The sequence below is a fragment of the Cynoglossus semilaevis genome, chromosome W, assembly GCF_000523025.1.
Source record: "Cynoglossus semilaevis isolate Cse_v1.0 chromosome W, Cse_v1.0, whole genome shotgun sequence".
In the NCBI taxonomy this organism is placed as follows: domain Eukaryota; kingdom Metazoa; phylum Chordata; class Actinopteri; order Pleuronectiformes; family Cynoglossidae; genus Cynoglossus; species Cynoglossus semilaevis.
Window position 1 is genome coordinate 5,935,119 of NC_024327.1, and position 9,540 is coordinate 5,944,658.

Consider the following 9,540-nt stretch of genomic DNA (forward strand, 5'->3'; position numbering starts at 1 on the left):
CGTTAAGGTGGGGGTTAAAGGAGGGGTCATTTTCTTTTTTTTTTTTTTTCCCAAGGGAAAAAAAAAAAAAAAAAAAAAAAAAAACAGAAAAATCATTTTCTGTTTTATTCTTTATTCCAAGGTGACAAAAAATTGCCAAAACACAGTGACTCCACTTATTTGGACATTGTCAGCTTTTTCTTTTCTACCGGAGACGGCCTATTTTTTGTCCGAGCTATGATTTTAGCTCCTGCAGGATCATAGAACAGACTGTCCCTGGCAGCTTGGACTCAATGTGTCATGATCTAGTCCAGACTGTTAATAATAAATGGCATTCATGGCAGACGGAAGGGCTATGCAGCAAGCTGAAGACATTTTCCAGGAAGCAAACCTGACACTGGCAGATTCACTTGGTTTGTGCCTCATTAAGTTCTTGACCCCACTCATAACAGTGGGTGCTTTTATTGGACCCCACTGTTCTAAAATCCTCATGTGAAGATTCCTTTCAACCCATCCTGATCCACTGCCAAGTGATTATGTTTCTGTAGCCAAAATAAGATAAGGTGATGCAGAGGTCATCAACAGTTCAGCACACAAATGATCTCTGTGAGGTTTCAATGTATTCTTATTGGACTTCAATTTGTTTAAAACAGAAATTTTGCAAACTGAGTTGCACTAAAATGTCTGTAAATGTTTCCTTATATCAAGGATTGTACTTAGTAAAAACAATTTTGACTCCTAGTGCACATTAATTCCTAGTGGGTTGACAAAAGCTTTTTTTTTTTAATACAGAACGTTTTAATACCTTTGATACATTGGAAATATTGTAATCCAAATCTGAAACGTGTAAGTTCCATTTACATATTCTTATGTTTGCTAGCTAAAGCCTTTTAAAAAGTGTGTTGTCAGTGTGTCTGATGCACAGGCACACCACCTGTCTTACCTGTCACTGAGGACGGCCCCCTCAGCTCCTGGAGGAGCGATGGATAGCTGGAAGGGGGTGTTGAAGTAGTGCTGCTGCTCGTCTGAGCGGTGGACCACCTCCCCTTCCCGCACCACTAGGAAGCCTGAATCTCCCAGGTTGGCTGTGTGCAGCTGGTGGCTCTGTCGGTCCAAGACCACTATACAGGCTGTGCTACTGCCTAGAGAGAGAAAAATAGAACCACATTATTCATTCATCAGCTCCCTCAAGACTTGATCCATTTCTTGAACCAGAGATAAAACCAGTACTTCATGTACATATATCTGAACTTTGCAAAAGTTTATCTTTCAGTTTTACTCTCAATATGAAAACTGTTTAAGATATGAGCTACCCTTTGGAAGAACATCATTTATGAGTTAAGGAAGATTCATAACAGTCAGGAAACAAGAAATCAATAAATCACTGTTCTAGAATGGCTTAGGACAACAGAGGTTGGCCATACGACAATGTATTGCATTGATCATGACCATGTTGTGAAAATTAACGGAGAGGATGAAGTTCAAAGAACACCATCCCCACAGTAAAAGTCAGAAGTTGGAGTGAGATCCTGTGGACGTGCATTTGTGCATTTTAAACCAAGAATCTTGTGGAGAGTAACTATGAAGAAAGAAAAAGCAGTAATACAAATGCCTAACATATTTGAAAGGAAACAATGCCATAGGATATTTCACAGCTACATCAACGCACCCATGGAAACTTTGTGCTTTAGCAGACTGATAAATGAGGTTTGCCTGAGTAAACCAACTTGACAGGACTCCATCAACTTAACACTTTTGATCGCTTTTTGGATCTGCACCATCTGGGAGATGAGGAGGAAACATGAGGCGCTGGAGCAGACAACCACACCCTATGGCTAATTCTTTTGGCAAACCGAAATGCGCCCACTGGGATCGACCTTCAAAACCCCTCACGCTGTGTGACTCACTGCCTGCCTGACTTATCTGGTTTCTCTCCAGCAGCACAATTACATACACACACACACACTGCTGGTCTGAAGAACAACTGGTTTCAGCTTAATACAGTGTTTCCTGCTCTCTATGTGATAATACAGGGTGGAAAAGTACCAAAGCTCACACCCTGTTCTGATCATATAATATTTAATCTACTGATGCTTCATGCGTATTCAAGATTTGTCGTTGAGAAGAGGTTAAAAGGAAATAAAAGGGATTCTAAATGCAAGCTCCACTGGGCAGGTCCCAAGGTTTCTTAATCAGATGTGGATGGGCTCTGAGTCATGTTGTAAAAATCCCCAACCGCCAAGAGCTAATCCAGAAATAAACAACTTAAACCCAAAGAACAAACTCGGATTCAAACCACGTGGAAACTTCTTTGCATCACAGCCTGACAGAGAGAACTGGATGTACTCACCGAGCAGTGGCACTTTGTTCTGCAACAACTCATAGTAGCTGGTCGTCAAAACCCCCACAGGATTGCTAGGAATGAAGTGTCCTTCCTTCACCAGCCTTTCACATGTCTTCATGAGCGTACTTGAAAACTGTGATGGGTCAACACCATAGTCCCTCCAGCCTCCGACTCCATCAGCTACACCTACAAGACAAAAATATGATTACATTTTACAGTGTGCTGAGAAATTAGACCACCTAAGTATTTCCAGAACTGTAAGAGGCTTCTTGTATCTTTGACATTCTTAAGATTTCACAAATGACTGTGCCTCAATGTTGCTTTGATTTAGATGTTCTCATTAGCAATGGAAACTTCCTTCAGGACCCAAAAATAATCCCAGAAAACAAAAGAAGGATTTTCACCATTTACTCATTGGTCACAGCCTGTGCTGAATGAGGACAAATGAGACCCCTTGAAATTTTACTTTCAGTTTTTCTTGTCTGGTACCTATTAGTGTGAGCCTTTCCTTAGTTTGGCATGTGGTAGATAAAAGAGAAATTGTCTGTGGCAGAGAAGAGGTGCACTTGTTTGTCAAAAAAAAAACAAAAAACCCTAGCCATTATTGCTCAAGAAACAACACTTTACCCATGCATATTTGGATTACTTTTTTCTCCTATCTCCTATAACCTAAATTTCAATTTTGGGCAACTGAAAACTCACAATTTTTAAGTTTTGTCATCTGGTCCAGAGGTTGCACATAATTATGGAAAATGTCAGAACATAGTGAACTTTTAAAATGAAAGCCCACATTATATTTTACTCTTGTCCACGTGCCTATTTCCGAAAAAGTATGCGTTCTGTAGTTTGTCCTTTGGCCTTAAAATTAAAATTTTAGGTCCATTATTAAATAGGACTGGTTGTGTTTGTTCTATTTAGTAAGTCGGAATTTGTAGATTTTTTTTGTATTGATTATACTTTAGCTTAACCAATTCATGGACTAGTGTTAGTGTCCCATGGAACAAAGAAACAATAGTGATGCTAGCAGCGACATAAGCCCATGTTATGGGTACTCAGTAGAAACGTTCAAAAGCCGAAATTTCCACATAAACAATATTATCGAGTTTTTAGCCTCCAGGTGCTTGAATTTTGACCTTACATTCACGTCACGGCCGGTGGTATCTATTTACAGTATATAAATGTTTACAGTTCAAACAAAGCCAACACTTACCTAAAACATCGGCGGATCTGTGTCGTGCGACGAAGCAGGCATCATCCCCGTAACACATTCCTTTTTTAAGGATGCCTTTACGGAAGTCTTTGCCGAAGCCGCAGCTCGCTGTCACAAGGCTGTAGTCACGGCCGTCCGTCTGAGAGAGTCCGCCGAGGACAGCTCTGGCCACCAGTCTACCGTATGACAGCACAGACAACATCACCTACTCAACTGCAAACAGCAAAAACCGCTGTTAGCCAACAAACACCGTCCAAGCTAGCAGCCGAGCTTGATTAGCTTCACCGTCAGAGTTAAAACACAGCAGTGGCGGCTCTATTAAACTTACAAAAGCTAAGCTTAGTAGCTGCTTAAGAATGACGAGCCGAGCGGGGGAGCTTTTCAGCCGGACAACGCCGCCGTCAACAGGCGCACGGCACCCATGTCGACCAAGCCGTCTGTTGTTAGACAAGAAACGCAGTTTCTGAGAGTATATGTACAGAAGAATATTTCCAGAATTCACTTTCCTCTCTGACTACTCCTGCCGTAGATGCCACTTATCCGAGTTCATGCTGTCAGCTGAGTAGAGACTCAGCTTTAGGAGCAAGTAGATAAACTGCTGCTATTGGAGCTCTGACTACTAGTGATGTGCGGATCGATCCTGAAATATCGGTACTTCCGATTCTGGATCTTTATGCTCTGAAATCGATTCTGAAATCAAAATATCGATACTTTTGATACTTACGCATTCTGAGATGAGGTGTATCCTAAACAGAAACATGGTGAAAAGTATCCAAATTATTGAGATGTTGTCTAAGTGACGCTCGGTTGGTGGGACTACTTCTTCTTCCGCCTGGGTGTGTGCGTCATGCGTAAGCACAGGGGCTCTACTCCGTGCTCTCACTCAGTCACTATTGATGGGAATTTCGGCTCTTTTTTAGAGAACCGGTTCTTTTGGCTCGGTTCACTGAACAAATCCGACGCTTTCGGGTCCTAAATGGCTCCTCAGATTATTTATTTTATTTATTTTTTATTTTTGTTTTACAAATAACATGTTTTCAGAGTTTGAAACATTGTTTTGACATATTTTATATGATTGTGTTCTCAGGTTTTTCTATTGTTGTGTTGACTGTATAGTAAATGAGGCAGCGACCTCAGTACACTCCAGAGTTTAAAATAAATAAAAAAAAATGCCTTAGATTCTTAAAGACAAATGATAAAATATCGGTATCGATATCGGTATCGGCGATACCAGCCCGAATTTTACTCGGTATCGGATCGGAAAGGAAATTGGTGGTATCGAACATCACTACTGACTACATAGGATATTGCGCAATTTGTTTCTTCATAAAGTAGTGCGCTCCAGTAAACGCGGGCTTTAACTTGCGTATTCCTTTAATTTTTGTATCCTTTTATTTATTGCTTCTTTCCTTTTTTCAATATGGTGATATTCTTTGGTTTCACGAATAGTGTGTGAAACCGAACACTGTTTAATAAAAAGCTGAGTATGAGTAACATGCTGCATGAAATTAAACTTACAATTTTATAATTTAGAGCTATAGGCCTGCGGCAAGTGTTTTTGTCTTACCACAGATAGCTCTGCAATTACTGATGGTGAGCTCAGACCAACCCATACTTACGCTTCCCCATTGTAGTAACGATGTTATTATCATGCAGTCAAAATTAAAGACATGATAAATGAAATTTCTGTATTGTATACCAGTATCTGCACACCCAATAAAACCTAGCCATTTTGAGTCAAAGGTTAGCTCAACTCTGAAACTTCTGCATGAAAACATTTCCCGCTGCCTTCAATGTAATTTTAAATGCTATTCATAAAAACAAAACCATAGATTTTCATTTTATTTCTAAAATTTAAGTTCTAGTTTGAGTTGTACTTTGGTGTACATTTTTGTCTCCCTCTTGTGGGTGGTTAGTGGCAGAGGTGAGGGGAAATGTGGTTGTGGAGTTAGACAGGTTACCAGTACATGTTGTTTTCTCCCTCAAACTACCTACCCAACAATCTATTAATATAAATAATGACAAACGGACTACAGTTTTCCCCATAAAATACACTCAGTTTATTAGAAAGATTACAGACATTACAAGAGTGCTTCCTTATTGGTTAGTATTTAGCACAACACTTGAAAATGCAGGGTAAACTGAATGTTTTCGGAGACAAACAGCAAATTAACTGTTGATAAAGTTCTATAGAAGTAAACAGGTGTTCATGTCTTTCCCCAATGTTTTTAGAACCATATAATTTCCATAACTGAAAGTGAAACAGGGAGAAAAAATAAAAACAAAACAGGACACACACACACAAAAACATAAAACAGAACCAAATTGGAAAAAAGGAAATGTGCACAGCTTCAAAACAAGGCAATCCTGTGCATTAGTAGCCATATTATTACATTTTCCTGATTAAACAGTCATATGTGGCAAAGACTAGCTGCAAAATGGGAGTGCAAAACACCTGAGGTTTATCATGGTGACATATCAATTTTACCCCTGTGGACAAAACAACAAAATAGTTTGCTTTCATCGTGTAGAAGTGGATATCTTTTTCAGTATTAGCTGCATGAAGGACACGTGATTCTCCAGATGCAGAAAATGAAAGCAGAGGAAAAGAGTGGGACACAGGCCGTTGACTCTCAGCACCTCAGCCTTTCATTTCTTGGCTTGTTTGGTGACCATGTTTCGAGGTGGAGTTACAGGACGGCTGCCGTTGGGCTTTTTCTTCTCTGCTGGTTTTAAAATCTACAAAAGAAAATCCAAAGGTGTTTGTTTAGATGTTTGACTTTTGGATGTTCAGTGACCTTTTCTCTGAGAAAACTGCACAATTATGTTAGAAAAGAAATGCAGCTACATCAGCAGTGAACCTGTTTTAACCTCACCTGAAAAGAGCACATGAGGGTCTCATCCACACTCATCATGGCACCAGCGTTGTCAAACTCGCCACAGTAGTTTGGCGCAGAGAACAAGGTAACAAGTTGCCTCTTAGCAAAGAATTCATAACCGTCTTCGACGACCTGCAAAAAAGAAGTAAAAATACAGGTCTTTAGACTAGGGCTGTCAATCTTCCCCTCAAATCACATTGGAATTTCTAATGCTTCTTATGCTAAATATTAGAATTATATTCCAAGTTTTCTCATTATAGACACCTAAACCAGATTCTTATGTCCCACAACCACTAGAAGGCACTCCAACCAAATCTGTTATGTAATATTTGCACTTTTACCAACTCATAAAACTTCATGAAGGGAAATCAAATTATTACAGGGCCAGATATAATTGTATGTCATATAATTATTATATTACATAATTATATAATTATATAATTGTTTTTTTCATCCTGGCAAGCAGCTGGCAGGGCTTGAGATGAGGTGGGAAGCAAGGTTATTCTTGCTTGATTTAACTGGTCCGCTTCATTCTGCTAACAGTTGTGTGCTCAGGTTACTCATAGACACATAGATAGCACTTTATTAATCCCTTCGGAGTTCCCTTCGGGAAATTTAGGCTCCAGCAGCAGCACCAAAACAACAGTAAAAACACACAAATAGATAAAATACAATAAAAAAAGTGGGAACCCTGAACAGTGGATGTTAGTAGATTAATAGAAATAGATAGTGTTAGTAGTATTAGTAGATAATTATTGTTGCTGTGTATGGTGTTGTTGATGGCAATCTCAATTACTATTTATTATTATATTTCAATTATACCATTGTTAACCATTGTTATATATATATATATATCCACATACATATACATATATATAAATAGTATATATATTATACTATTGTACAATACATATATAATATAATATTACATATTATACAGTGGGGCAAAAAAGTATTTAGTCAGCCACCAATTGTGCAAGTTCTCCCACTTAAAATGAGAGAGGCCTGTAATTTTCATCATAGGTACACTCCAACTATGAGAGATAGAATGGGGGAAAGAATCCAGAAAATCACATTGTAGGATTTTTAATGAATTAATTGGTAAATTCCTCAGTAAAATAAGTATTTGGTCACCTACAAACAAGCAAGATTTCTGGCTCTAACAGACCTGTAACTTCTTCTTTAAAAGGCTCCTCCGTCCTCCACTCGTTACCTGTATTAATGGCTCCTGTTTGAACTTGTTATCAGTATAAAAGACACCTGTCCACAACCTCAGTCACACTTCAAACTACACTATGGCCGAAGAGCTGTCAAAGGACACCAGAAACAAAACTGTAGACGTGCACCAGGCGGGTAGGACTGAATCTGCAATAGGTAAATGATCACAAGAATGGTGAGCAAAAATCCCAGAACCACACGGGGGACCTAGTGAATGACCTGCAGAGAGCTGGGACCAAAGTACCAATGGCTACCATCAGTAAGACACTACATTGCCAAGGACTGAAATCCTGCAGTGCCAGACATGTCCCCCTGCTTAAGCCAGTACATGTCCAGGCCCATCTGAGGTTTGCTAGAGAGCATTTGGATGATCCAGAAGAGGATTCAGAGAATGTCATATGGTCAGATGAAACCAAAATATAACTTTTTGGTAAAAACTCAACTTGTCATGTTTGGAGGAGAAAGAATGCTGAGTTGCATCCAAAGAACACCATACCTACTGTGAAGCATGGGGGTGGAAACATCATGCTTTGGGACTGTTTTTCTGCAAAGGGACGACTGATCTGTGTGAAGGAAAGAATGAATGGCTATGTATCAAGAGATTTTGAGTGCAAACCTCCTTCCATCAGCAAGGGCATTGAAGATGAAACGTGGCTGGGTCTTTCAGCATGACAATGATCCCAAACACACTGCCCGGGCAATGAAGGAGTGGCTTCATAAGAAGCATTTCAAGTTCTTCCTGGAGCGGCCGAGCCAGTCTCCAGATCTTAACCCCATAGAAAATCTTTGGAGGGAGTTGAAAGTCTGTGTTGCCCAGCAACAGCCCCAAAATGTCACTGCTCTTGAGGAGATCTGCATGGAGGAATGGGCCTAAATACCAGCAACAGTGTGTGAAAACCTTGTGAAGACTTTCAGAAAACATTTGACCTCTGTCATTGCCAACAAAGGGTATATAACAAAGTATTGTCATGAACTTTTGTTATTGACCAAATGCTTATTTTACTGAGGAATTTACCAATTAATGCATTAAAACAACTAAAAATGTGTTAAAGCAACTACAATGTGATTTCCTGGATTCTTTCCCCCCATTCTGTCTCTCATAGTTGAAGTGTACCTATGATGAAAATTACAGGCCTCTCTCATCTTTTGAATAGAGAGAATTTGCACAATTGGTGGCTGACTAAATACTTTTTTCCCCCACTGTAGATATTAGTAATATATTTATACACAGTATATAAATATAATATAAATATGCATATATATATATCCACATCCACATATATGCACTATATATATATACTTATACATATGCACACACACATACATATATACCTACACATATACATCTACAGTGGATATGAAAAGTCTACACACCCTTGTTCAAAGCCAGGTTTTTGTGATGTAAAGAAAAGACACAAGCATAAATCGTTTCATAACTTTTTCCACTTTTAATGTGACCCATAACATGTAATAGGCAATTGAAAAACAAACTGAAATCTTCACGAGGGAAAAATAAAAACTTAAAATAACCTTGTTGCATAAATATGCACACCCCTGTATAACTGGAGGCATGGCTGTGTTTGGATTCAACCAATTACATGCAAACTCATGTTAAATGGAGTGAGCACACACCTGTCACCATGTAAAGTTCCTCTGACGAACCCCAAATAAAAATCAGCTGTTCTAGTAGATTTTCATCCCATTTTTGTAGCCACATCTTCTAGCAGAAGCCATGGTCCGCAGAGAGCTTTCAAAGCATCAGAGGGATCTCATTATTCAAAGGTATCAGTCAGGAGAAGGGTACAAAACAATTTCGAAGAAGTTAAATCAACCATGGAACACAGTGAAGACAGTCATCAAGAAGTGGAGAAAATATGGCACAACAGCGACCTTACCAAGAACAGGACGGC

General features: G+C 39.2%; 2 protein-coding genes across 5 annotated transcripts in view; both read right to left on the bottom strand.

Moving 5' to 3' along the window:
• Positions 1-4,160, bottom strand: part of LOC103397037 (protein phosphatase PTC7 homolog) — a 9,873-nt gene extending 5,713 nt beyond the window's left edge. Inside the window, exons 1-4 of one of the 3 annotated variants that reach the window (XM_025052850.1) lie at positions 3,862-4,160; positions 3,534-3,709; positions 2,330-2,509; positions 923-1,121 (exon numbers count right to left, since the gene is read on the bottom strand). In XM_025052850.1, coding sequence (XP_024908618.1) covers positions 923-1,121; positions 2,330-2,509; positions 3,534-3,591 — 437 coding nt within the window. In that variant the 5' untranslated portion in view covers positions 3,592-3,709; positions 3,862-4,160. Of the gene's footprint in view, positions 1-922; positions 1,122-2,329; positions 2,510-3,533 lie in introns of all 3 variants that reach the window. The other 2 variants (XM_008335288.2, XM_025052849.1) reach the window with 2 other exon arrangements.
• Positions 4,161-5,569: 1,409 nt separating this feature from the next.
• Positions 5,570-9,540, bottom strand: part of LOC103397038 (serine/threonine-protein phosphatase PP1-gamma catalytic subunit-like) — an 18,231-nt gene continuing 14,260 nt past the window's right edge. For both annotated transcript variants that reach the window (XM_025052759.1, XM_008335289.3), the window contains exons 6-7: positions 6,410-6,544; positions 5,570-6,272 (exon numbers count right to left, since the gene is read on the bottom strand). In XM_025052759.1, coding sequence (XP_024908527.1) covers positions 6,183-6,272; positions 6,410-6,544 — 225 coding nt within the window. In that variant the 3' untranslated portion in view covers positions 5,570-6,182. The remainder of the gene's footprint in view (positions 6,273-6,409; positions 6,545-9,540) is intronic.